This window comes from Sturnus vulgaris, chromosome 10, assembly GCF_052056855.1.
Source record: "Sturnus vulgaris isolate bStuVul1 chromosome 10, bStuVul1.hap1, whole genome shotgun sequence".
Lineage (NCBI taxonomy): Eukaryota > Metazoa > Chordata > Aves > Passeriformes > Sturnidae > Sturnus > Sturnus vulgaris.
This window is the reverse complement of record NC_142252.1, coordinates 15602328-15630246: the sequence shown is the minus strand read 5'-3', so window position 1 is coordinate 15630246 and position 27919 is coordinate 15602328. Positions and strand designations below refer to the sequence as shown.

At 49.4% G+C, this 27919-nt stretch overlaps 1 protein-coding gene across 1 annotated transcript; it reads right to left on the bottom strand.

Annotated features, from left to right (window-relative positions):
• Positions 1 to 578: 578 nt before the first annotated feature.
• Positions 579 to 17843, bottom strand: BCL6 (BCL6 transcription repressor). The gene is made up of 10 exons (XM_014871676.2): positions 17747 to 17843; positions 9068 to 9106; positions 7876 to 8043; positions 6580 to 6801; positions 5457 to 6440; positions 4665 to 4846; positions 3429 to 3596; positions 2225 to 2355; positions 1700 to 1837; positions 579 to 870 (listed from the first exon to the last, which is right to left on the bottom strand). The coding sequence occupies exons 3-10, from the start codon at positions 8034 to 8036 to the stop codon at positions 727 to 729; spliced, it is 2130 nt and encodes a 709-aa protein (XP_014727162.2). The 5' UTR covers positions 8037 to 8043; positions 9068 to 9106; positions 17747 to 17843; the 3' UTR covers positions 579 to 726.
• Between the last annotated feature and the right edge of the window lie 10076 nt (positions 17844 to 27919).

Sequence of the window (27919 nt, the reverse complement as noted above, 5' to 3'; positions counted from 1 at the left end):
AAAATATTTTCTTACTTGTACAGATGCAATACTTTAAAATATCTCCTTAAGTGCTCTATCATAATAAAGATTCTCAGAGTGGCTTCTGCCTGCAGAGTCCAACTGAGCCTTTAATGCATTTTATATATTTTAATATAGCTTTTTTAAAGGTCTATATATATTTATTTTATATATATATTTATATATTTATATCTATATATATTTACAACTCTGCCATAGATTCCTTCACCTTTGGTTAAAAAAGTTAAAGCCCTCTCTTTAATAGCATACTTTCTCTTTAAAAGAACACACATTTTGCATACAAAAGAAAAAAATCTGTTCCCATAAATCAACATTACATTCCTCATCTTCAAACGGCAAAGGCTGTGAAGGTTAGACTCCAGAGTTTATCAACACTCCACTGCACAGACATTTAAAATGACTATTTTAAATTTTTTTTATGTTTTATATACAGTAAGATCTGAATAATTTTATTTTTTCTTTTTGTTTCACATAACTGGGAAAAATAAAACCCGTGTATTTGTAATTTTTTTTTAAATTTCTAATGTTTCTCCACCTATCTGTACTATGGGTTTAGAGGCACTCCATCACGTGATGAATATTTTTTTCCTGTCTCTTTCTTTTTTTTTTTTTTTTCTCTCTTTTAAAGTGTTGCAGGTATCCTTTGGACAGCTTCTCCCCCCCCGTGCCCCCCAAGACGACCTCCTCCTGGGCACTCCTGTGCCTTCAGCAGGCTTTGGGGAGCTCCGGGGGCACCTCGCTGCCCGAGATGCGGTACTGCACCTTGGTGTTGGTGATGGCCCCGTGCTTCTGCCGCAGGTGGAGCCGCAGCTGGCTTTTGTGGCGGAAATGCAGGTTGCACTTCTCACACTGTGGGGCGACAGGCAAAGAGACAGGGTGTGAAACGCCATCCTCTCTCCTCGGGGCAACAAATCCCTGCTCCCCCCCAGAGGTCCCAGGACACGCACAGTGGGAGGAGAAGCACCTGGGGCGCCCCATCCCGAACTTCCAGCATATATTGGTTTATGGGATGCACAAAGGGCAAATGACTCAGGAGATGACTCTGATAGACATAGCACCAAGCACCATATCTAGGTGATCAAACCAGCTACAAGGCTATTTCTGGAGCTGCTTTTGACCTCTGCTGAGCAGAGGATGGGTCCAGGACGTTTGGATGTCAAGCCCTGCTTGGATTCCCTTTCTAGCAGATGGTGAAAACTAGGAAAGCCCCAGCAAAAAGCTGGGACCCCACAGGGCTGCAAGCAAGGCTGGACAGACTGCTTGCTGGGTGTGATTTTCACCATCAGAGGAGAGCTCAGGCCAGGCTATCTGCTCATCTCCCCGATCCTCACACACCACAGGCAGCTGAAATTTAAGCCATAGCTATTTGAAGAAGTATGGGGTGGAAGAGAAGAGCAACTAAGATGTACCCAGCCTGGGCTGCGTGTCAGTGTTTCCTTCATAGCCACACCTGAAAAAATACCACATCAGCATCAGCTCATGCCCGGGAGGGAAATGGGGCACGAGAAGTAGGGATGTGACCTTGGTGTGGGGCCTCACGAGGCTGGCAAAGGGCATTAGGATGCTGCAACCAGCCTGTACAAATGCCCTTGTGTCTTCCCAGCCCCTCAGGCTTGATAACACTTTCCCCCAGGCCAAGCTGAGATTCCCCACCAGCAAACAAAGCAGGGCCACTCACATGATACGGTTTCTCTCCTGTGTGGATTCGAAGGTGACTCTTGAGGGTCTGCAGGTGCCGGAAGCGCGTGCCGCAGATCTCACAGGGGTACGGCTTCTCCCCAGTGTGAATGAGCACGTGAGCACGCAGGTGGGCCACCTGCAGAGAGAGCTCTGGGTCAGGACAGCACCCCACTGGGAGCAAGGGTATCCCTATGGGAATGGGGTTCTGCCCAAACATGGTTTTTGGTTTACTGGGCTATAGCTGGGAGTCAGGGCCATGTGTCTGAGCTCTGATATCTCCAGTCCTTAAGACAAAATGGAGCTTCCTTACTAAGCCAAATTGTCCCACTCAGACCTTAAGGTCCATATTTATCCCACAACACCCTGGGAAGAGCTGCCCAAAATAGCAAGCTGGGCCATCATCAGCCCCCTCCCTGCCCTGAGGCATCACCAGTCTCGGTGGTGAAGATTTGCCAGTCTTGGGATGAAGATCTAACCATATCCCACCTCCCCAGGCACTGTGGGTCCCAGAGGCTGCACGTACCTGGACAAATCTGGCCCCGCAAGTCTCACACTTGTAGGGTTTCTCCCCAGAGTGGATGCGTGTGTGGGTTTTCAGGTTGGCTGGTCGGTTGAACTGTGCCCCACAGATGTTGCAGCGGTACGGCTTCTCTCCTGCAGAGCCCAAAAGAAAGGGTGAAGGATTAGCTCCAGCTGTGCTCAGCACCCAGGATCCATGCTGCTCCCCAGAGTTAAGTCCCTTCAGGTGCCAAACCCCATGGCATGAAGCACTAGCCCTGAACTCCTGTCCCTTTTGGAGATGGCTGTGGACAAGCAGCAATTGGGCAGGGTGTCTACAGAGCAGGGTGAGCTCAGGAGATAGCCTTTCTCTTTTGGATTGGGAGCTGCAGCCTTCAGGGCAAGAGAGGAAGTCACGCAGCTCTGCCAGCAGGGATTAACAACATCATTCCTCCTGACCCTGTGACAGAAGCTGGCACCTACATCTCCCTACAGCTGTCAGTAAGCAATCTTCAACACTGTCCTGGTACTTGTGTTGTCTCAGTCCCCTGCTCAGCCCTCCTGGAGCTCAGCTGAGACTGTGGGAATTTGGGTCTAATTCAGTGCAGCAGCACAGAGTCGTCAGCCCAGACTTCCCTTCCTCAGCTTGTGAACTTGCTGTTGACATATTAAAGTATTAAAAGCATGAAAAAAATAAGTTTGTCAGCAAATGACTAAACCCTTAATATCCTCTTCCTTTCTCAGCTTCCATTGTGCTGATTCACAGAGTCCATCCATTCACAGATTTTCCCATCAGCAGAGTTTATGCCAAGGTAGATGTGACCTAGATTTCTAAGATGTAAAAATAAATCTCAGACTTCTCTCTAAGCGTTCTTTTGATTTTTTTTTTTTTTTTTTCTTAAGTCTACCACAAAGTTACCTGAAGGCCATGCATTTGCTCCCAGTTACAAGTTTTGCACAACACCTTTAGAACAGTGGAGCCCAGTGCTCCAAAGAAGGTTGAGTTCCACCCCTGCTGCACGGTACAGGTATCTGCCCTATTCCCAGGTTTGGTGCTCTGTCCAAAGACTCCCTGGCAGTGCCAAGTAAAGCACTTTGCTCTTCTCATCAGGAGCAGCGTGTGACACAGAGCAGAGGATGCTGCACCAGGCACAAGCCCAGCCAATAAACACCGACATGCTCCCCAACCCACAGCCTCCCCAGAGCTGTCCCCATAGCCCACACTGTACCTGTGTGGACAGTTTTGTGGCTGGCGAGGTTCCCCTTGTAGCGAAAGGAGGCCTGGCAGCGGTCACACTTGTAGGGCTTGTCACTGTGGACTTGCAGAGAGTGTCTCTTGAGAGAGGCCTCCTCAGAGAACCGGCAGTCACACTCATTGCAGAAGAAGGCTCCGTTCTCTGGGAGGGCAGAGAGAGGAGCAATCAGATAGGCAGTGCATGGGTCACCTTCTTGATAGGCTATGGGATGGATTTGGGATGGAGGAGAGGGGTAGCCAGAGCAAGTCTTGGAACAAGCAGCCAAGTGCAGGTGTTCATGTTAGCTGTGCTTGCACGGTGCTGTTACCTCCTGGCCTTGTGCACACAGCAACAACATGCATGGTTTGAGAGTAAAGTCATCATGAGCTCTAGTTCAGAGCTTTCTCTCTCCTTTAGAGACACATAGACTGCTTCCAAGAAGCCAGCATGTCACCTGGACATCTTTCAGAGAGGTCCATGAAAGCACTCAAGATATCAGGCATCCTCTGAAGGATGCTCAGCTCTGGAGCAATTCCTGCACCTTTAACCTTTACAGGTACAGAGGTCTGCCTTGAGCTTGGGAAGACAATCATCACCCAAATAATAAGGCAGGTCCCCCCAGCAGGAGGATGCCTAACTCTTAAATGTTGTGTTGAGTGTTACTACAGTGAGGTTCCCTTCTTGGATTTCTGCCCACACTACAGGTGGAAATGCTGCATTCCCCTTTCCTGAGCTACAGGCAGATGAGTGCACAGATACCTGTCTTTGGGCTTGTGGGGTTTTGCAACAAGATTGCAAGCCTCATTATCTGCATTTCCCCAGATGTGCACACTGGGCTCCCTGATAATAAAGATATCATGACGGATGCATGAGACATGCCAGCTTGCCCAATCCCCATTACAGGTCATTACATCTGTCAGGCTTGCTCTCCTGTGGTTCTGGTGGGGTGGGGTGCACTTGTTTCCTGTCCTTACCTGCCAGGTTTACAGCAGTTGACTAACTCCCTGCACAAGGTATCTGGATGGTGCTGGGGAAGGGGAGAAGGTAGAAATTCCCATGCCCACACAGCTGGGCAGACAGTTAAGAGGGGGCTGTAAAGCACTGTGGGATCCACCAGGATCTGAGACAGGTCTGACTGTGTTTGATCACAGAGCACTCAATCATGGGTTCCTACATTGCACAGCCCCCCAGCTGCTGGTTGAAAAAGATGACCAAGGATGCAAGACTCACCACAGCTGGAGTCAGAGTATTCAGACTGGGTTTCCCCCATCTCTTCTCCGAAGTTTGAGCCAGGGGTATGAAGGCACATCTCAGTATGTTGTGGGGACTGGCAACCACAGGAACTGCACTTTGATGAATGCATGTACAGTGGGGACTGCCCTTCGCTGCTCCGAGGGGAGCCATCCCGGGACCTGTGGAAGGAGAACAACGTACACAGCTGTGAGAAGGCTCTTGCTGTGCTCGAGATACCAGAGCCTTGTCCGCATCCCTCCTGACACAAGGGACACACACATTTTATGGGGACATCTTTGTGGTGAGCTGCACAGCATAGCCCTGATCAACAACAGGTCCTTAAGCCTCAAACCTTCAGATGTCCATCACCAAATGACCTCAAATGTCTTTAGGAACATCCAGGTCCAGAGGATAGCATATTGTTCTCTGATACTTTGGCCATTCCAGTGCCTACAGCCAACAAAAAGCTTGAGGCATAGGGAGTTGGTGGAAACACAGGCTAGGCAAATCCAGGCTCCAGAAATCATCCAGAGCTGCCAAAGTTACCCAGGGATTCGCAACCCAATGTTCCCAGTTGCTTTGCCAGTCGACGCTGGCACCACTACAGTGGGGATGGTGGGCACTCAGTGTCACTGGCAGCCCTCCACCAAATGCAGGGGCTTCTATCTGCTCATGACTGGACTACCCAGCCCAGTGCTACAGATATTTCACACTTCCAAACCCTCATCAACAACGCAGGAAGCCCTGTTTCTCAGTGGGGAGAGGCATGGGGGGTAGAAGTCTTCTCACCTGTTAACAATATTATTGAGTCTGCTCGCTTGTGGGATAGTAGAGTCTTCACCATTCACACTTATCTTGGTGGGGGATTGCACATTGAGATGCTCTGGCTCCATGGACTGCTGGCAAGTGGACATGGGCACGTAGGTGCGAGGAGAGAGGGTTCCCATCTCATTCTGGTCAGTGCTGTCTTGCTTGGTGTTCTGGTTGAGGGAGTTGAGGACAATGAACTTGTACTTCTTCCAGTTGCAGGCTTTGGGGTCTGTGGGGCTCTTGGTGAAGAGGGAGCTGGAGTTCTGACCGATACGAGCATTCTTGCTGCTGCTGGACTCAGTTGGTGAGTTGGGCTGACAGTCTGACTTCTGTGGGCTCTGAGGGCTGATGAGTCCCTTGCGGTCCAGGGGTGTGTTTGTGGGCTCAAAGTGCTGGCTGATCTCATCCTCTGAAGAGGTCCGCTCCTCCTCTTTGGCCACTTTATCACAGGGGAAGTAGGGGTTGTTCCGGACTGAAGGGATGACGGGTTTGGGCCCAGAGGCCACGCTGTAGTGCATGTCACTCCTGGCTTCTTCAGCAGCACCTTCTTTTGGAGCATAGATGGTAGCGTGGCACATGTTGGCAGAAATGTCGGTAATGGTTCTCACGTACTCAGTGGGGATTGTCCTGGAGCTGTCGCATGGCAGGATCCTCTCCTTGGGGAAGGCACCTGCCCTTGAGAGTTCAGAGAGAGGCATCCTCATCTCCCGCAACTCATCATCCACTAGGAAGCTATTGAGAGGGAGAGGGCTGTATCCGTGGTAGGAAATGGGGGATCCAGACAAACTGTTGATCAAGCCAGGTGCAAAGGCCCTCCCATTGCAGAGGGACCCGTTTTGAAGAGGCATGCTGTTCTCTGAGACATCTCTGCTCCGATAAGCCATCACTTCTGGGTGGCCCAGCATCCGGCCCGCCAAAAACTCTTCCCTTGGGGTCTTCACAGCAGACACCATCTCTGCTTCACTGGAATTGGGGAAAACAGGAGAGGCACTGAAGTAATTTTCAGCCCATACAGATACATTTGCAGATACTTTGTCAGCTCTTCCCTTGCCCACCCAAACACACAGTCCTAGGCTCTTCAAAGTTCACCAAGTGCACTCACCTAGACTTGACAAACCTTCGGCAGGTGTCAACCACGTGCTCCATCTGCAGGTAGAGTGCTGTGGCCATCACAGCCATGATATTGTTCTCCCTTAAGTTCAGGCGGGAGGTGTACATGAAGTCCAAGAGGATGCAAAATCCCTCAGGGTTAATTTCAGGATCCAGGTTGATGACATTCAAGTTGCACTTGAGCTGGTCAGTGAAGATGCTGTAGAAGAGGCCACTGAAGAGGGGAGACAGTAAAGAGGATAAGTGTTATGACAATTCAAAGGCAAAAAGGAGAATTTGTATGAAATCCCTGAGGACAGAGGGGTTCCTGAATGGGAAGGGAGGAGGAGAAGGCAATTACAGAATTCTCTGAGCTTCCCCCTTATTATCAAGCTTGGTTTCTCAGCTTAGTAAGCGTCTTCTACATTGCACTTTTCCCAACTGGAACAGCCTGCTTTTAGATCTCACCTACTCAACAACTCCCCAATGCCTCCATTTAGTAATTCCCCAGCTTTTTTGGATTTTTCCATTGTTGTTCTTACCCTTCTTACCATCCCCTTCCCACTATGACTCATTTCTTTCAGAAGCCTCTCAGGGCATCCACACAGTCTTAAACCAGAAAAATAAAAAAAGATGAAATGTTGGCAAAACATTTTTCAGACGTTTTAATAGTCAAAGCTTGGCTTTTTGAAATCTTTACACCATGTCAGCAAGAGAACCTGGAAGGCATTTGCTGTAATTCAACTGGGCAATGGTGAGATATTAATTAGCATTCATTGGGAAGCAATTCCAGCAATCTTAGGAGCTGGAAAGGGATTTCAGACCCCATCAGGCTTTAAAAAAAAAAAAAAAAGAAAAAAATAATCAACTAAGGTGGGTGCAGCCAGCAGTCCGGGAGCCAGGGAGGAATAGCTCTAAAAATAGCAGTGGCAGGGGACACCTCGGTCACAGAAGACTCACCCACCCCAGCGAACATCCAGCCCTCCCCCTCTCCTATCCCATCCCTGCGGCACATTTGTGCTTTGCCTTCGGAGATGTGCCTCACATCTGCTGTGCTCCCGTGGGCCTCCATGGGCTGTGCGTGGGCAGATGTGGGCACACAAGGAGAGAGGTGAGGGCAGCACACCGGAGGGAGGCAGTCTCAGCTCTAATCCCATTACAGGCACAAAATTCTTGGCAGCCCCTTTCAGTTCTGCTTCTCTGTCCGTTTCCCCGTGAATCCCACAAGCCCCACAGGACTGCAGCAGTGCTTCTGGAGGCCAAAGCCTGAAGGAGCAAGGAGGGAGCCAGGGAAGGAGCCTGCTCTCACCTGCAGGCCATCAGGACTGTTTTGTGGGCTCTGAACTGCTCCCGGTTCACGATGATGACAACATCGGTCAGGATATCCCGGCTTCTAAGGCGGTTGAGGTTGAGGAGGACGTCGCTGGCGTGGCGGGTGAACTGGATGCAGCTGTCTGCCGGAGAGGCCATCTTGAGTCTGGGTGAGACAAGCATCAGAGGAAGATGAGAACGGGGAACAGCCAGGAAAGCACCCTACACCCAGGGAAAAGACAGCTACTGCTCTGTGACATGCTCAGATGGCCAATTGCTCCTGGTAGGGGCAGCACCAGCTTCTTGGTCCCAAGGCAAACAGTCCTGCACCACACCAAGCTCTTGCCAGCTGCCTAGTGAGCTCCCTGTGCCGACAGCGAGACCTGGCACGTCTCATCCCATCCATCAAGCTGGTGGGTGAAGGCAATCAGACCCTCCTGAGGATTAGCCAACCATCTCCTCTTTCTCCCTGCCTCGCCCATGGCAGCCCCACCCCAGTCCACTCCGCCCACTCAGGTTCATCTCCACAGTGCTTCCAACATAGCTTCTAGCCTTCCAACCTCCCTCAGGAGCCATCCTCCTCACCTGGATGTCTGGCAGTAAAACCAGCCACAGGAATCAAAACAAGCCTTAAGGTCCCAATTGAAGTTGAATGATTTCAACATCTGGAAAATCCAGCCCACAGTGGAATACCAGCCCTCACCCAGGAAACTACTTTCCTACTCCCAAGTGGTGGTCACTCTGGAGAAGACCTGTCTGCAGTTTCCCAATTAACTGGTGAGGAGTAGAACTCATCTAACCTGCAAGGCTGCTACCCACACCATGGCCCAGCCCCTCCCCAGGAGCAAGGTTAGGGTTAGTCTAGGAACATGAAGCCTTCCCCAAACACAACACCTGTTGACCCATCTCACAGGTGTCCTCCCAGCCAGCATCCAGGATGGCCATTAGGGTCTCCCTGTGGTTTGGGCTGGAATGTGCATTTTTGGTGTCAAATTCTTCCACTATCAACCCCCTCCCACAATCCTGACTCCTTCTTCCCCAGTGGCACATGAACATACAGTAGTTTCTACTGTTTTCTACAGAGCAGCTGCTCTCCCGAAAACAAATTCCAGCTGGGTCTAACAAAACACTGCATTAAGGAAAGGGGGAGAGAGATTAGGAGGAAAAGCACAAAATTTAAATTTACGTACCCAATGCCTCAATTCACAGTCCAAAAGTTTCTTTCAAACCTACAAATAAATCACAAGAAAAAACCACCACATTAGCTGGTAACTATGAATTGGCCGTGGCAGGTCACAAGGTTGCTATTTCGCTCAAGTATCAGTTGGATAAAAGCTAGAGATAACAAACCTTCTACTCTCCAGTAAGCTTAACATTTGTTTCTTCCGGTACAGTAAGTTCTTATCACAATCACAGGCTTTGAGAATCCAATCATAGCTTCTTCCACACCCTCTAGCCCAAACCATGGGCGTATGCCAAGGAGATTTTCATTTCCATGACTCAGGAACTTAAAGGCAGGTGGGGAAGGGAAGTCAAGCGAGAATTTTCTCACCACTTCTTTCAGAGATAACTCTTCCTCTGCCAAGACTGAATTCCTGTCCGGTGCCACATTCAAGACCCATGCCATACTCCCAGCACCTTGTTAACAGGTATGACATACACACAAACATCTGCTGCCACTCTGCTCAGAAACCCACAGGCTCCAGCCACTACTGAAAACGCCCTGCGATGGGATTACTGAACAGATTTGGGAGGATATAGGCATCAAGTACCAAAGTAACTTGGCCAGGACTGCACAGGAAGCCAGTGGTGGAGACAATGAGGATGCAGAACAAATGACCCATCCCCTTGCTGTTGCCAAAGCCTTCCCTTAAACCACAAGCTGTGTCTTCCAGGCACTGGCTTCACCCAGCAATGTAGCTGGGACAGAACAGCACGGAAACCCAGGAGTTAATTGCCTTTCAGAACTCATACTAATCCTCCAAAATTTACTTAAAACCAAATCAAATTGACTTGGCACCAATGGAGGAAGAAAGTCCTCAGGCAGTTGCCTCAGCAGGTAGAAGCACAATAAATAAGTGAGCCAACAAGACCCTCATCACACTATTTAGAGGACCAGCCCCCAGATTATTAAGACTGCCAGGCAATTGCAGGAAGCCCAGTAATCCCTGTGAGACAAGGGGTTGTCAAGTGTTGTCTTTCCTCTCCCTCAGTGGGAGATGTTTGGGTCTGGAGCCCAAGCTTCTCTTCCATTCCCAGAGCCACTGGGATGAAGAGATTTAAGGCAAGGTATCACATGCAAAACCCTTTTGCCTTACAGCTTTATTCCAGCCATCAAACATAAATCTTCAGAGCTGCTCTGAGCCTGGCCAGCTTAAAACTTTATGCACATACAAAAAGTGACTCATTTCCCAAATTCTGCAGACTCTGACCTTTCTGTACATGCTCACTGCCAGCCACTCACTACTGTCAATTGCAAGCCAAGGGACTCACAGCATTCTGCAAGGAGCCCAGCACACATCCCTGTGCCCACATGAGCAGATGTGTGTGCTTGGGGCAGCTGGCTGGCACCCCAACCTCAGCCACAGTGGCAGACATGCCCTGCCAGGCTCCGGGGAGTCACCTCAGTGTCACAGTGGTGAGGAGGTGACCCACTTGTAAATGAAGAAAGTTACAAACAGCCAGACAAACCCTGTAGCTGTGAGCATCATGTGAGAAGCTGCTAGTGTCACCAAATCCCCTTATCCACAGTAAGGGCACAGCACTGCAAGGGGGACACCCAGCTTCTCTCCCACAGCTGGAGCACCCCAGCACAGCCCTCTCCCCACCCTTCCATATTATCCCTCCCAGCACAGCGCTGCTGCAACGTCCACAGCCCCAAAAGCTGGGCAGATGCATCCCAAGCAGCTCCTGGCTGCAGGATGTGGGCATGCAAAGGGAAAGGGACTTTCCTTCCCCTCGCTGTGCTGAGTTGGGTTAACCCTGCCCCTTCCAGTCCCTGCACAGCACTAGCTCCATACCCAGCACAGGAGGATATTCAGACCAGAGAGAACGGGATGGCAACAAGGACCAAGGACCAGTGATGGGGAGCAGAAGAAACCACTGCAGCCAAATATGGTCTTTGCCATCGAAATCCCCTCAAATCCCATGAGGTTCCTCCAGGCTCAGCTGGGCCAGAGCATCATCCCACACCCCCCATTCCAGTTTTCCTGTCCAGTACCTTGCAGGTGTGGGCTCTCCGGCAGTGCTCGAGGCTGTGTGCCAGGGCTGGCCGTGCCCATAGAGGAAGGTCTGGAATAGGCACAGAGCCCATTTTAGGGGTGGCGACATGGGACAGTCACTGCTGCTGCCTTCCAGGAAGGCAATGGGTCTGCCCCAGCGGTTCAGGGAACAGCCCTTCCCTGCCGGCACCTCCCCGAGAAAAACCCATTCCTGGAAAGGAGCCCAGCGCTGGCTCTGCCTCCCTTGCAGCTCCGTGAGCACAGGGAGGATGCACCTTCGTGTGGGGGAACCTCTTTCAGCTCAACCCCAGGCAAAGGGGGGACCCTCTCTGCTCACTTACCCTAGGGCGGAGGGGAGAACCAGGGACTTCCAATCCATTTTCCTGCCATGCCTCTCCATTGATCTACTCTCCCAATTAGAGGGAATCCCTTTTCATCCAGCCTCTTCCCACTCTGTGCACAGGGGGAACTCCTTGCTCCCCTATCCTTGTTTGTACAGGGGATACCCTGTGGTCTTAACCCTTCTCCCATCCCCAATCGCAGGCAGGGAGGAGGGCATCAAACACTCCCCTTCCCTGGGCCCCAGTCTCCTACCCCTCCAGAGCCTGCAGCGCCGACTCGCTCACATCACCTTAGAGGGGTGGCTGGGCGAAGTCTTCCTTCCCCACAGCCTCATCCCACACAGTGATCCGAAACTGCCCGCCCAGGGGAAGCTCCATCCTGCCCTCCTCCTCCCCAGTCCCTGCACCCTGCAGGGTCCCAGCCCCTTGGGAACATCCCTGCTGCCTGCCAGGGCGTGCTGCCAGCTGCCTCTCCACCCTGCCAAGGAATGCCTGGTTTCTCCTGAACAGGGATCAGGGGGACAACCAAGAAAATGAGGTGGGGTCTGGGAAGCTCCCCAGCACAGCCATGGGTGCTACATGCCACGGTGAAGAAGATGCTTTTTTTTTTGGCTGTGGGTGTGTGAGAGCCCAGCTCAGCTTTCTGATACCATACAATCCAGGGGCACTAAGTGTCCTTTAGTTGTCACAGCAGAGTTTTATTAGTTTAGTAGCTTCTGGTTAGTGCCTAAGCCAAAACGTGTCTGGGTTAATAATAACCCAGGAAGAGACTGAGAGAAGTCCACAGCGTCAGCACAGATCAAAAGCAGCATCACTAGTGCAAGCCCTGTTGTATTTTCCACCGTACCCTTCCGTGAGCGGATTGCACTCGCTCTATCGAGCGGTCTCAATCTGATCCAATTTCCTGCCAGCAAACAAATGTTTCTAGGAAATGCAATACATTATCTGGATGGGTTTATTATCAGCATTTGGAACCAGGAAAACTGCATATTTTCTCGAGCGCCGCAGGGAACTTTATAGTTCATACTTCAAAAGAGGGTTTAAAGGATTGCCCTTGAAAGCTGGCCCAGCTCAAATCTCCACATTGTTTTGGTCTTTGCAGAAGAAAATGCAGAGGAGGGAGGGGGTAAGCACGCTAAAACTGCCTCCAATGTTTTCCTACTGAAGAGGACTCCCCTGCCCTGTACGGAGCCAAGCTTTGGCTGTGAGGCAGAGGCAGCGCGTGCCCTTGGGAAGCAAGGAGTCAAGCCTTCCTCAGCATTTCAAACGACCCCAAGCAATCTGGCACATTAATTTTTCAAGGGAAGGCAGGAACCATGTGTCCTGGCTGAAATCTAGGGAGCTGCTCCAGAGAACAGAAGACGGACTCCGTGCCCTGCCAACACTGAGCTCTGCACAGAGATGCCGACCCGAGAGCAGGGTGCAGCCAGAGCCGGGTGTCCACAGCTGAGCTGGGTCCCTGGCCCTGCTGGGCTCCGAGGAGGTGTCTGATCATCCCTGCCCTGCACTTGGACAGAAAATTACCAGCTGGCACCTGACCCTCCCTGACTCTGTACTCCTGGGGCTGAGGGTGGCACAGCTCCTTCTGGCAGTAAGGAACTGCTCTGGCATCCTGCCGGGATGGGATGAGACACATGCACAGCTTGGGGTGCCTTGGACAGGACAGAGACACCCCCTTGCCCCTATATTTAGCCAAACAGATTGAAGGAGATGCATTTTCCAAGGGTATCTAGTCCTACAGGACACCTTCTTCAGGACCCATCCAGAGCCCCCTGTCCTGCAGTGTGCTGGCCCAAACTCTCTCCTCCATAAACAGGGGTCCAACATTCCCCATGGGTACCCAGCACACAGCCCAAAAGGAGCAACTGACCAGGAAAAAGAGGGGAAGGAAAACAATATAAAATTTAAAAAATTCCTACCCCTCTCCCAAATACCCCTAGTTCTCTCTCTGGTTTAAATGGGAAGCTCCACTGAGATTACTGGGGTTTTAAAGCAGTACTGGAGACTACCCACTTGCTCCAATTTAGGGGTGTGTGTCTTTTCGCTGCCAGTGTCCTGCAGTGAAGCTAACACATAAGATCTAGCTTGGATTTTAAAAAGAAAAAACATTAAAAAAAAAAAAAAAAGGAGGACTACATTTGCAGTTTAAATTTGCAGTCTGAAGGAGCTTACTGGTCAGATGCTGACTTTTGGATACTGATCTAACCAAACTGCAAACTGTGAACTCCTGAGGTTTGCCAATGCCTGCTGTAAACATGGAAACCAAGTGTCACTTTTTGCCAAACAGAAGAATGGTTTAAAAATAGATCTAGAGAAGAATACAGGCACTCGGCATACAAGGCTCCCGTTTATAGACTCCCTTGCTACTATAAAATGGAGCAAGAGGTTATGAGCACACAAGCAACTTTCCACCAAATTTAGATTTTACCGACTTCTCAGAAAAGTGAAAACAATATTTCAGGTTCCAGCTGAACCAGTAAAAACTCCTTGGGTGAAGTTCTCAGCCCAGGTATTACAGCATACGGACTAAAACAGGCACAAAATAGTTCTTCAACCTTTTCACTGTAAATATATTAAGGTACATAAGTTGCACACTGAGAAGTACATCTACTGATTAGAGCTTCATTTTATTCATCTGTAGACTTTGCAAAAAGGTTTTTTTTCTCATGGAGAATCCAAATAAATTCAGAGGACAGTCTTACCACACAGGACTGGCACACAAAGTTTTACCACCTGTATTTGTATGGGGTTTTGAGGATAACGTTACTGTTTACTAAGAAAAAAAAAAAGTGCTCCAAACCCAAACACTATTCCTACAAATTCATATTGGGCTGCTGCAGTTGGAGGCTGAAAGCTTTCCCCACCCAAGGGGAAAAAAAAAAGCCTAGCTTTACAATACATCCTAAATTAGGCAAAAATTCAAGGGCAGATTAACACCACAACTCGGAAAGATTTTCACATGTGATTTCATGACCAGACCCAGAGAGAACTCCATATGGAAATGTCAGTGACTTTAATAAGCACTCGGTTGTTTCCAATTAGGCTCCTTAAGTAAGTTCAGTGGCATCCAGAGTTTCCTCTGCCACCTTCCTCCAAGCTGGCAAGCATTTATTTTTCTTCTTTTTTTAACGAGCAGTTAATAAACATGTTCCCACTCCGCCGAGGCTCCGGCCCCGCGCGGAGCGGCGGGAGGTGACACTAGATGGCACCAGTTCGCTTTGCTGCAGGAGCAATTTTTCCCCTTGGAAAATAAAACACCCCAACCAAACCTGGAAAACATATAATTTTGTCGATGCAATTCTGTTTCTCTTAAAACGCGTCTGAGCAACATTATTTTTATGAGCTTTTCCAGCCTTGTTTTGAAAAACTTAATGTTTCTGCTAGGTTTATTTTTGTACCATCCAACAGCCGGCTGAATCCTCCCTGCACTGCAAACAGGGATGTCTAAAAAGTGTCACAAAGACTTTTGACAGATTTTTTTTTACTGTTTTGTTTTTGGGGTGGGATTTGTAAGAATCACTTCTCATTCCAACTTCTTCCTTCGCAATAATAACTAACCAGTTAACCTCCACTTCCTCTCCCAATATTGACTCAGACAGTCAGAACTGAGGGGGATTGGAAATTGAAATGCATCTTGAGAGATCTTTGATCTGTTTTACCAATCAAAATTGAACACCAAGAGATTATTCTCACTAAAACAATGTAATAATCCATTCTTCTGAAAAATTTCTAGAGAACCTTTGAATATTTTAATGGCTTGGTGGTATGTTTCATAGGGCAAGATGTTTGCAATCTATAATGCAAGTTTTAAAACATGCAATCCTATCCTTAGGAGAAAATAACAATCTCCGGGTCTGCCTCTGCATGCATATATAAAGAGAGGATTCCCCTAAAATATTTTTAGAGCAATTTTTGAACTGTAACCCCCTCAAGGACGGGGGGAAGGAGCCTGCATTTGCTCCTAAAGCTCTTATCCTTTAAATCTCTGAAACAGTATGGAAAATAATCATTCTTAAGCATTTAAAAGCTCGAGAGAGGAATCAATAAGATTCCCGATCAAATAAGGGCCTGATCCCAAACCCAGCCCTGCTGACACTTCCACTGGCACAAGTAGGAATTTGGCCCAAGACAGAGATGTCAGACCAATGTAGTAGCTTCTCACTGAACCTCATCCGTCTGTCTCCAGCCTCCCATCACACTAATCCTGCGCCTACTGAAGTCAGTGGAAAAAACTAACCGGGGATGGGTTTGTTTTTGTTGATTTTTACTCATGATTTTAAGCCCAGATTTGCCTCTTCCCTGGAAATGCAACAGGGGGGTCAAAGGCAGCTTTTTAGGCACATCTGAGAGGCTGCCGCGGATTTTTCTAAACAAACGCCTTGCTTTCTGTTTCCCTCCTTCCCAAGAGGCGATTTCATAACATTTCATACTGTGACTTTGCAAACTACAGGCGGGGGGGCAACGGCGGGGAAGTGGGGGGGGGGGCGGCCGGGAGAGGTCGCTGCCGTCCGACCACGAAAGTTTTCATAACAAAGTTGGGCTTTTTCGGTTTTGTTTTGCCTTTTATTTTTAAAGGGGAGGGGGGAGGGGGGAGAGCTTAAAAAAAAAAATTCAAAAAGGAAAAAATATATGCGCACACAAGATCACGCACCTAATAAAAACAATTTAAAAAAAAAACAACAAAAAAAAAAGAACCCAAGAAGCCAAAACAAACAGCGCTCTCTCTTCCCCGTCCGCTCGCGGCGGTTTCGGGGGTGCAGCGGCGCGGGGCTTGCGCGGCTCCCCGCGGCCGATCCGCTCGCTCCAGGAATAGCGTGTGGCCAGGGGCCAGCCCCGCGGCTGCCGCCGGCAGATTTACGAGCGCCTGTCCCCGCGCCAAGTCCGCCGCGGTAGTAAACACAGGGCAAGGGCTGCGCTGGGGGCAGCGGGGGGCTCCGCATCGCGCCCCGTCCCTCGCATCCCTCGCACGGCTGCGCTCCGCTTCCCCCGCCCGCCGCCTTCCCCCCGGCGGGGGACGCCCGCTCCTCCCCGCGGGTGGTGGTGGTGGTGTTATTATTATTATTATTATTTTCAGCCCTACGCGTGATATTCAGAGCCGCTTCATACACTTTTGCCCCTTCCCGAGTTTTGCATCGCGGTTGCGTTCCCAGCCGGCAGCCGGCCCGCACGCACCGTCGAGGCGAACGCGGTCTCCGCCGCCCCGGGCCGGCGATCCGCGGTGCTCCGGGGCCGGCAGCGGCCGAGCCTCCCCGCGGGCTCCCCCCTTTCCCGGGCAGGGAAATGCCGCAAGTCTTCTCCATCACCGCCCGCTCTTAGCCCGGGGCTTGACAGATCACGGCGCAGCCCCGCCACAGGTTGCAAAACGCACCAGCCCTTTCGCGGTTGCGCCGGGGACAGAATAACAATAATAATGCTTTAATAACAGAAACAGCGAGAAATGGGGGCTGGCGCGGAAAGGCCGCTGCCCGGTGCCGCCGAGCCCCCGCGCTGCCGCCAGCCCCGCTCCGCGGCGGCTTCGTGCGGCGGCGAAACGACAACAGCGACACAACACGCACACACCAGGAAAAAAAAAAAAAAAAAAAAAAAAAAAAAGAAGAAAAAGAAAAAAAAAGAAAGAACGAAAAATAAAAAAAAAAAAAAAAAAAAAAAAGGCAAAGAAAAATAACACACCCCGACCGAAGGATCCAGCCATTGAGAGCGGACCCCGAGTCACGCCACAAGCCCGGCGGCCGCCAGCGCTCGCCGCCGTCCTGCGCCCGCGGAGCGGCTGCAGGTGCAGAGAGGAGCCGCCGCCGTCCCCCCCGTCCCCACCCGGCCGTCACGCGTGCGGGAAAGCCAATAATCCCAGATAACCGATAATCCCCGGGAGAGGACGGCGAGGGGAGACACTCCCACCCACCCCGCTCCCCTCCCCTTATACACGCTCCCAGCGTTAAAGACATGCAGGCACCCCTATTTCCCTAATTTTTTCTCGCCTGACAGCGGGCAAAGGAAAAGGGGGAGATGTGTATGTGAAATAAATAAATAAATAAATAAGGCAGGGAAAAAAAATTAAATTGAGATGATAAAAATAATAGTAACTAAAAAAAAAATAAAGGGCACCTGCAGCGGGAAAGGGGGGGGAAGGAAAGAGGAGAGAGAGAAAAAAAAAATGGGTAGAAATATATAGAGGCGGCTCCGCGCCAAGCGTCGGAGCGGGGCAGGGAGGGAAAGAGGAGGGAAAAAAATGGAGAGAAAAAAAAAAAAAAAAAAGCGAGCGAGAGAATTAAAGGGTAAAATCGGCCGCGGCAATAGAAGCAGCAATCACCTGGTCTCCGGGCTTTCCTAGAAACTCCTTGCATCACCACTTCTAAGAACCCCAGTTCTAAGAATCAACAGAGCCCAATTCTCGGAATTTGAGCTGCGGGCTCTACCATCGAGCTCGGCATGGGGAGGGCCACGGACCTCCCCCCTCCGCGCCTTCCCCGGCGCCGCGGCCCTCGCGGTGTGCGCGCCCCCCCGGGAAGGCCGCTAACGGGATGGGCGAGGGGGGGCGCATATCCTAGAGGGGGCCGCGGCGGCGGCGGGGGTCGCACCGTGTCGCCCCCCGTTCATCCCCCTCCCCTTTCCCCCCCTCCAGCAGTGGTCGCGCCCGGGCGGCGGGTCACGTGGCGGCGGGTGCTGTCGGTGACGTGGGGGGCGCGCGGGCGCGGAGCAGCGCGCGCGGCGCGGACCGAGCAGCGGCGGCGGCGGCCGGAGAGAGAGAGAGAGAGAGACAGAGAGAGAATGGAAACCGGGGGGTCCCGGGCACAGCTCGGGCGGTGCAAACACACATCACACCCCCCTACCACCACCAGCCTCCGCTTCTGGGTTTTTTTGTTTTTGTTTTTTTTTTCTTTCTCCCAAGCCTCTCCGAAAACGAGCGAAGAGATCTTGGAAGAAAAATGCGCCTTTTTTTTTAAAGTATATGTATTTTTAATTATAATTTATGCATTTTTAAATTTATTTATTTTGGGGCGGGGGGGTCACTTTCGCGTTTCTAAAACATCCTCCCCCCCTAAAAAATACCCCAAACCAACTAAACAACCCAGCGAGCAAAGCCAGGAGCCAGCTGCATTGTTCTGGATTTTTATTTTTTCTTTAATTATTTTTTTCCTCATTCAGCTTTTTTTTTAAATATTTTTTTTTTGCAAACAGCCATACTCGGTTCAAGGCCTTCAATGGGATTTACTCTTGGGGAAAGAAGCTTCTTCCTTAAAGACGGTTCCCCATGAACTCCCCATACTCGTTTTTGGTTTTATTTTTAATCTATTTCTTCTTTTTTATTTCTTTAGCAGAATTCTCCAGACAAAAAAAAATAAATAGATTTTGATGATTTTCACTTTTTTTTTTTTTTTTTTTTTTCCATCCATGTTCTCTTTTTCTTTCCAGGACATTCAAGTGGTGGGTTAATTCTGTGTAGCTGTTTTGTTATTGTTGCAAAATAACCTGTAAGTCTATAAATATTCTGCTTGTATGGAATTGTTGTACTGTGCTGGGGATGCAAAATCGCTTTGGCTTTTCTGGAAAGAGATTTTATTTCTGCACTTTTTGCCTCTTGCTGGGCAGAGGCCTTTGCTGGGAGGGGGGAATAACGCAAAGCCTTGGCAATCAGTGTCTCGGGTGGGTTTCGAGGGGGTGCAGAGGAGGGGACCTGTCACCCCAACCTTCCCCGCTCCTCAGTGGAAATGTAGCTCCCTGGATGTAAATCTCTGGAGATTTCTTCGGTCTGTCCCCCAGCCTCGCGTGTTTATTTCTTGGGGGCCTGCAGCGAGGATTGGGTTTGGGGGTGGTTCGGATCGCTCCTTCTGCTTTCCCGGTCGGGTTTTTGGGCTGCGAGCTGCCGGTCGGGGTGGAGGGGAGCGGGGGAAGGCACGCTCTGGGCTGTGAAGGCATTCCCGGGCCCTGGTGATTAATAGAAATTTGTTTACGAGAATAACCACCGCAGGTCACGGTGCCCTCGGTCCGCTGGTGCAGTTGCTCGCAGCTACTGATTCCAGCACTGGCGAGCCTACGGAGCGGCCACCTTGGACACAAAGTCCCCGGGTGCTGCTTTTATTTTGATTTCTCAGCTGAGCTCCTGAACCGAAACATTTTAAAGCAAGGAGGTTGGGGGGGGGGGGGGGGTAATAAATTAGGAAGAAAGCCCTTCTGCTAATACGACTCGTCATTAAAAATAGCCTGGTGGCAAGACAGGGATGGTACTCCCGAGACACTTGAGGTGGTACAGATATGCTGGAGAGACGGCTTCCCTGTAGTTAAAATGCAGTATGGAATTCCCAGGGAGTGAGTGCAGCTGGGGCTGTGTGACTTGTGCCACTCCGATCCCGGCCCCGGGCACGGAGCGGGCTCCCGTCTCCGCAAGTGACCGAAGAGGGACGGACCCAAGAGTACCAACTCTGTTCCGGGATTTTGATTTGGTTTATTTTTCCCCAGCAATGAAGCCCAAAGGAAGGAGGTTGTTGGGGGCGACAGATCTGCTGTGTTTGTCATTTCTCTGCAGTGAGTGACGCTTTCGCTTTAGCCGGAGCCCAGCGAGCCCCGCGCCCGCGGGACGCTCGGGAGCAGCAGCAACGGGAGGGCGGCCGCTTGGGGGATTTTTGGTGGAGACCCGAGGTCGAGCACAGCTTCCGTTCAAGTAGCGCTCTTACGGGGGAGATTTCTCACTCTGCCTGGCCACAGCCAAGCCAGGCTTGCATCAGAGTTTCCATCCTAACCCGCCTCGTTGCGGGGACATAGGGAGCAGCCAGCAGCATCCCTTTCGGACTGGGAGCTGAGCGGCCTGGGCGCCTTTGCTGAGTTTTTAGCCTTTCTGCTCTGGTGTTATACCTTCTCCTGCTCCCTCGCTGTCATCCAGGGCCCGGCTGCAGCTGCCCACGGGCTCTTGCCACTCGCCTCTACTCCCCAATGCTTCCTGCTGCCCCCAAAGCAGCAGTGGTCCCTGTGGTGCCTCGCTGGGGAGTTCAGGGAGCTGGGGATGGAGTAATTTCCTAAAGAGCCCTCTCCTACCATCGGCCACAGGGATCATTGCTGAGTGAGGCCTTGCCACCCTCTTCCTTTTCCTTCTTCCTTTGCCTGTCCCAGCTCGGGACCAGCCCGACAGGCGCTGGCAGTGGTGGTGGCTGCCAGGGTGGCAATGTCCCAGTGGGACACCTTCCTCTGCCTCCACAAGCCGACAGCGAGTGTCTTCTCTTTGGAGGAAAACAGTGGCGAGGAGGGTCATTGGTGGGAGTGTGCAAAGCCACCAGCAGCCCCATGTCGGCCGTGGGATGTTTCTCAGTGGCCCCAGGCTCGGCGTGGCTCCTGCACACCCACAAGGTGCCTGTGTGGCACGTAGAGGAGCAGCAACTCGGCCCTGCCTGTGGGAGGCTGTGGCAACCCTGCTGGGGGGGTCAGCCCCACGCACCCCTCTCTCAAAAACACCCTCTACGCTGCAGAGAGCTCCTCACCCAGTCAAGGGTTTGTACCCTCAAGTGCCACCCCTCAAAGTCGTGGCAACGATGGAACAGAGGTGATGCTGCTGGGAAATTGTCCCCTTCGGAGTTGGCAGGGGTATTTCTGGTCATGCTGGAGCAGCTCCAAGGAGCAGGAGCAGAGGCAGGAGCAGTGCTGGGCATCACTACATGTCTCACACCCTCTTATGGACTGTCCCTCTCGAGCTTCTTCATATCCTGCCCTGGCAAAGCTCCGGGGATGAAAAGCAGCCCCTCTGCCTGTGTGCTGGCGTGCAGGACACAGAGCAGTGTGAAATTATTCAGCCATCCCTGGGAGCTGCGGTTGGATGCTGAAGGGCCTCGGAGCTGGAGGTGCTGCGTGGCAGTGAGGGGAGTCCCCAGGCTTGGGTCGTTTCCCTCCAGGGGACACAGAGCAGGATTTTATGGTATATCGAGGCCAGTGTGTATTTTTCCCGGGTGAACCGCACCCCTGGAAAGAAGTGCCTTGTCTTCTGCAAAACACTGCTTAAACAAACAGTACCCCACTATAATTTTTTCTTTTGAAATTAACTCCTTCAGGCCATAGGGCTTCCCCATCCTCACATAAAAATAACTGCCAGGACTTTTAAAGGGGGAAAAAAAAAGTGGCTAAGAGAAAAGTTTAGCCTGACAGAACAGAGCCTGTGAACCTCTCTGTTCCCTGTGGCCCTCGAGGATGGGTTTCAGGAACAGCCTGCCCATTTTGGAGCTGGGTGCCGTGGCATGAACGTTACTTAAAAGGAGTTTTGCGCATATTAATGTGAATGCAGCGAGGCCAGGCTGCGCAGGGACAGCCGAGTCCCTGCCTGAATTCAACTATCTTGTTTTCTAATCTAACCTACTTTTTTTCTTTTGCCTTTTTTTTTTTTTTTTGTCAGAGGCCAGTGCTTTGCAAGAACCTGTTCTCAGTGCAATCTCAGAGCTTTTTGTGGGTGTCTGATTTCTGTAACACGTTTTGGTTTCCAGTATGAATGTAATGTACAGAGAACATCATGACACTGCTCTAGGTGTATGTGATCTTATCTACCTGACATTTAAGGTTTTTTAAACCGTCCAATTCATCTGATTTGCATAAAAATCACATGATTTTACTTTTTTTTCCTTTCTTTTTTTTCATGCACTGTCATAACAAACTACTAAGGTTTACCAGGCTGTTTTGTATCTGTCAGCATGAGCACGGGGCCCATTTCTCTTGTCTTCATTCCTCCCTGGTGGAGATTGGGGATGTCAAAGGTGGCACTTGAAGGGGACTTGTGATCGCAGCCAGCCACTGAAATCCTTAATAAGCAAATATGTACAGTTTAACTTCTCAGAAAACAAAGCATCTGAGCAGGCATGCCATGCAGTTGTTGTTAATTTAAATAGTTGAGACTTCATTTTATTGATAAGGAAACTCCTCTGGAACAGCCCCCCGGATCCCAGCAGGCTCCCCCTGCTGCAGCCGTCCTCATTACAAAACAAGGCCGCAATTAAAATAAACTCCAAGAGCTAAACAAACTGCTGCCTCTTGCTGGTCATGTGTTAGCTTTAGCCTTTAACGCAGAACAAAATGTTTTCCTGGGTATCAGAAGAGGCATGGGCTCCGACTGGGAGGAGAAGAGGGAGCAGCAGCTGGGCATATGGGAATGGCAGGGAGTGGGGTGCTGCAGTGCTCATCGAGGCTCCTTTCTCTTGCTTTCTTTTTATTTTTTCTTGTTTTAAATTTGAGTGTTTGTGATCTAACTCAGTCTTTACTGCAAGGGAAAGGGCTGGAAGTGGAAAAACTTGAATGTCATGGTAAAACCTGGCTGTCCCAGCACGTCCTGGGCACACCTGACCGTACCTTACCCTTGCCCAGCCTGGCTCCCACTGAGCCCACCGGCCACAAGCCCCTGGCCCAATCTGTGTTACTCCTTTCACGTCTCCTGCAGAGGCTTTAGGGGGCTGCAGATACCACTTGACATCTGCCACATCTGCATAGGTACTGGGAAGGGAAGCCCAGGGTGCCCTGGAGGACAGAACCAGAGGGATGAGGAGATGGATAGGAGAGAGGGACAGCCAGGGGCTGTGGAGGGGTGTGTGGCTGGCCAGCCTGCAGTGCCTCCATGCCACGCCATGGCTCCCCACACGGCCTGAGAGCACATTTTAACCCTTTGCCATGTCTAGATGTCCCGTTTGGGGTAATGAATCCCACTTGGATGAATACTCTGCAAGAAGGGTTGCTCTGATGATGGAGGGGTGTGCATCCATGCTGTGTGCACCTCAATCCCCAGGATAATATTCTGGCAAAATTGCCCAAATAACTGGCATATCTGCTTGGTGCTTGCTGCCAAGAGACAGTGTAGACTTGCCTGTCAAAAATTACTTTCTTGCCACATAGGAGCAAAATATCTGCCTGTCTTGTGCCTGATCTCCCAAAGTGGCTGACCGTAAACAGCAGCTCTCAGAAGGTGGGTAAGGACTGTCCCTGTTCCACTGAGCACTCACAGCCCCATATCAGTTCTGCCCCATTTTTGATTTAAAAGGGAAAATTCATCCAGAAGTTTTCAAGCTGCAGAGAATTACCCCCCCGCCCAAGTCGATTTTTAACCACTTATGGACCAAAGCCTGTCTATGCCTCAGTGGGGCTGTGTGAGGCAAGAAGCCTCCTGGCAGGGGACATGGTGGGGGAGCCTTCACCTGATCAGCATCCCCAGCCCAATTCCTTGCTTGTCCCCAAATCTTGTCATCCTGGCACCACCAAAGTGAAGTGTGTGACCAGTGGAAGCTGAAAATCCCTGGCCCGTGGCTGAGCAGCACTACTAACCTCTTATTTTCAGCAGATCTGTCAGCGTTCAGATGTTACAACGAAAAATCCTCACTAACCCCTACAAATACTTCTCTGATTAGGAGTTGTGCTGAGGTAGTTCAAACCCAATGTGTAAGTTGCTTTGTTGGGGAAAAAAGTAATAAAAAGAATAAAAGGCAGTGCTTGCTTTGGATGGTTTATGGTATTATTTATTACTCCTACACCTCAGAGAATCTTGCAGATATGTGATATAAAAAATCAGCAAAGAGCCTAAGAAGCACGACAATTCCTCAAACTTTTACAGGCACAAGCACATTGTAATTAAAAGAGGGATTTGCGTTGACCCTGATCGTTTTGAAACAGGCCTCTAAAGTTCAGGCTAAACTAGCCTGGTTTATTTCTGTTTTTTCTCTAATAACTCCCTGGATATCTCAGCCAGTAGAGTGCTGTGTGAATTTCAATTTCTCTCTTCAAATAAAACATCGACGTAATTTTTATATTCTTTGAAATGATCTGTGCAATTTTGTTCACGGAAACTCTTTGATTTAGACTTAAAGGATTTAGTGACTGGATAGGAGGGTATCTGGAAGTAATGGTGAAAATGGTAATTATTTATTTTACTGCCTTCTGGAATTCTTTTATTTCTCCGTACTATCTCTAAAAGCATGTCTGGCAGTAACAAGCTGTCTCTAAAAGAATTCAATTAAATGTATTGCCAACAGAATATTTTATATTTTTTATACCAGTAGTTAGAGTGTTAAATAATATATTAGTAGATTTATAGACTACATTTAGGTATGACTATGAATAGCTACAGTAAAAACTCAGAATATTCATGTAAAAAGGGAGGGGAGGAAGTTGGTTTCTGGGGTTTAAGATTTTTTTCTCCTCGTCCTTATTTGAGTTTCAGTTTTAGGACTTAAAAAGAATTAGATTTTCACATCTTTTTTCTGTTATTCTCGAATGACAAGAAAAAGTCAGCTATTTTTTGAGACAAAAATTCCCGTGAGATTTCTCCTTGTTTTAAATAATTAAATATTAAAGGAGTAAGAAAGAAGCAGGCAGATCCTACGATATGGACATGAATCAAATGGGATATTTATTTGCATAGGTACATGGCAAATAGGAAAAAATCGATCCCGAAGCTGTATGAAATTGCCAGTTACTCCATTACAGTGTTACAAATAGATTATTACCCATAAGAACGTAACTCTTAATGTCCTAAAAATAATTTAATGCTAGGATTATTTTTATTTAATTTGGTAAATGACAAATATATTTTTGATTCCTATAAAGCAGAAATAAACCATGTCCCAGGAATTGGGAACCAAACCCAACTGCTCCCCCCCCAATCCTATTTTTTAATTGACATTTTTTCCTTTTTTTTTTTTCTTCTTATTTTCTTTTTTCTTTCCAAAGTCTCATCGGCTCTTCTGAATTTTGCAGTTCATTTCTTATTCCTTCTCCCTCAATAAAAACATTTTTCATCACAAAACTTGATGCTTTTTTTACTTCCGAGCCTCCCTGCGAATTGCCTCTCTCCCTCCAGACAAGTTTCGAGGATCAACAAGTTAACCTTCAGAAAGATTACAAAGGTACAAGTGGGCTGCTTAAGAGGTGAATCATTAAACGTAAGGTGAAGTAGAAGCAGAAGGTTTCAATTAAAGTGACAGTCGAGGCAGCCTTTGCCTGCCCGGGAAGATTTGCTTTTATCGTCAGAGCCGTGCTGGGAGCTGCGTCCATCCCAGGCAGGGAGGTTTGGTTCCCACTGTCCACATTCTGCATTCTCAGGTCTGCTGCTGCTCCAGCCCTCACTCCTGAAACAACTCCACCGGTTTCAGCATGATAAATTCGACTGTGACAGCATTAAAATATGGGAAAGGAGCCAGATCTCCTTTATGTCCCATTCAGGCTGGAATCAAGGAGCCTGTCTCGGAACTGCCTTCACCCAATGCTCCTCATTACCACGTCCTGAGGAAGAGCAGGATCAGGCCCACAACCTTCCTTATTACATCCCCAAATCCTGCTTGCTCCTACTGATATTTATGTTTTTAATATCACAGTATATTTAATGAGCAGCCCCAGGGTGGAGGGAGACATGCGAGATCCTTGCCGGGTGGTGGAAATCCTGCCCTGCTGTTGCCTTGTCCCCACATCCCCTACATCTGCTCGGCATGGGGCACCCCTAGTCCTCCTGCCAGATGTCTCATGGGTGCCCAGGGACTGTTTGCCCTGACACAGAGCCCGTGTCCGTGCACAGAGGGTAATGCACAGACAGCCAGTCCACGGGCAACTGTCCCGCATGGAGGTCCCGTGTGCTTGGAAGCAGTATGTACAATGTTGGGCTTTTTTTTTTCCTGGCTTTTTTTTGGAGTACAGACAGCACGGTGCTGAGGCAGGAGGTAGAAAGGGGTCAGGCTAGATATTGTCCTGACATGGAGCATTGCTGTGATATTTTTTGTCACTTCGCTGATTTAAATTTTAAATATTTCTGAGTTTTGCATTTTGGTCTGAAATGCTCCCATATGGCAGCGCCGAGTGTGGATGGCATCCTCTCCACAAGGATGCTCCAGCGATTGGGTTAATTCCCTCCTACTAATTCCTTACATAATCATGCGGGCTCAGATCCTCAAAAGTATTTGTGTGCATGCCTCCCTTGGAAATCAGAGAGTTTAATTGTCTGCTAAAATTATTGTGTTTTGTTTTGAAAGCAGAGCAGGAAATAACAAACTTGAATTTTATGAGATTTGTTTGCCTCTCTGTGGTCACAGAGCACTTTTTTTTACCTTTGCAAATAAATTTCCTGTTAAATAACGTAGTGCCCAGACTACAGATGGGATTTTAGACAGTGACCAACAGGAGCTTGAGTGCCAGCATAGGTTAGGGAAGCTGGGTTTTGGCCTCTTGGTCCTTCTGGTCCCAGTTAGTAAAATGTGTGTAGGACAATGGCAGAGTCTTGAAGAAATGCTGGAGGGAAGAATCCATTAAAGCCTGTGAGATGCTGAGATAGGAGGATAATAGAAATCACGTCAGTGAGAGATGCCATCTATTATAGATAACGATTGCACAGCTGACTGCATCTCCCCCTCTGGAAATGGCTCCTTTCTTAGTTTCATTTTTGGTTGTACTACCCAAAAGAATTCTTCTAACTCCTTGGCATTTGTCCCCTTCAGATATTTCATGCAATACGGAAGAAGGAGGAATCAAAATACCATGACATTGAAGTTCATTGCCGATTCTGCTCACGTCAGTTGAAATCAGTCACTAAAACCTCAGCCTGCAGGACCCCGTGCTCTGTATTTTTCTAGTCTAGGTAGTCGCAATGGCAGCAGGGGGAGGTAAGTAGAAGGAAAAAAGAACTGATTTCATTAGGTGTTAGAAGAGCTTATTAGAAAACAGGAGGGAAAAAAAAGCAATAAAATTATGAAGACGGGAATTAAAACAAGTGATGAAATCCAATCTCTGCTGACTGCAAGGGGACACTTCTCACGCACCCTTTCTTGGTTTGGAAGATGCCCAGGCATTGATAAACATTTTACGAGAATTCAACTCCACAGCAGCAAGCGGCGGCGAATACTAAGAGAAAATATACTCGTGTGCCAGGATCAGCCCAGCAGCTTCAGAGGCAGCGTTTAACCTGCTGCCTCGCAGCCTTTGGGCCCTGTTTGGGTTTGTTGTCAGCCAGCAATCTGGATCTGCACTATACCTGGGTTATATTTAGGACAATTAAATTAATTGCTGGAACAGACAACCCTTTTTAGACCCAAGGCACTTTGCCCCCCTTCTGGATACCGTAGGGCTGATGTAGTGATTCTGGGGCTTTGGCTTGGCAGTCAGAGCATGTGTGTGTTTTATGTAAGAAGCAGCAGTGGGGATGGATGCTGCTAGACAAATATTTGGTTAATTTTTGTAATTATTAGTAATAACAATACTCTGCTTTCTCAAGCACCTTTCATGTCTGGGTGCTTTTGAAACACTAGTAAAGCCAAGCGATGCAGCTCCATTCTAGGGGCTGTAATTAACTTTAGCTCCACTTTGTACATGTGGAAAATGAGGTGGAGGGAGGCAAGAGGATTGGAGGTACAGCAGAGCTGGGGGGCGCTGCCCTGAGCAAAAGCCAGCAAGAGCTAGCAGAAGTAAAGCTCAGGCTTCTGGAAGCCTCTTGGCTGACCTGTCCTGAGAGACAAGCTCATCTCACCATGCAGTTCTGATATTTGGGCCA

Coding starts and splice junctions, on each gene's coding strand:
- BCL6 (XM_014871676.2), bottom strand. CDS start 8,036: ATGGCCTCTCCGGCAGACAGCTGCATCCAGTTCACCCGCCACGCCAGC. Junction 3,597..4,664: donor ATACTCTGACTCCAGCTGTG/GTGAGTCTTGCA, acceptor CTGCCCTCCCAG/AGAACGGAGCCTTCTTCTGC. Junction 2,356..3,428: donor CCACAAAACTGTCCACACAG/GTACAGTGTGGG, acceptor TGGGCTCTGCAG/GAGAGAAGCCGTACCGCTGC.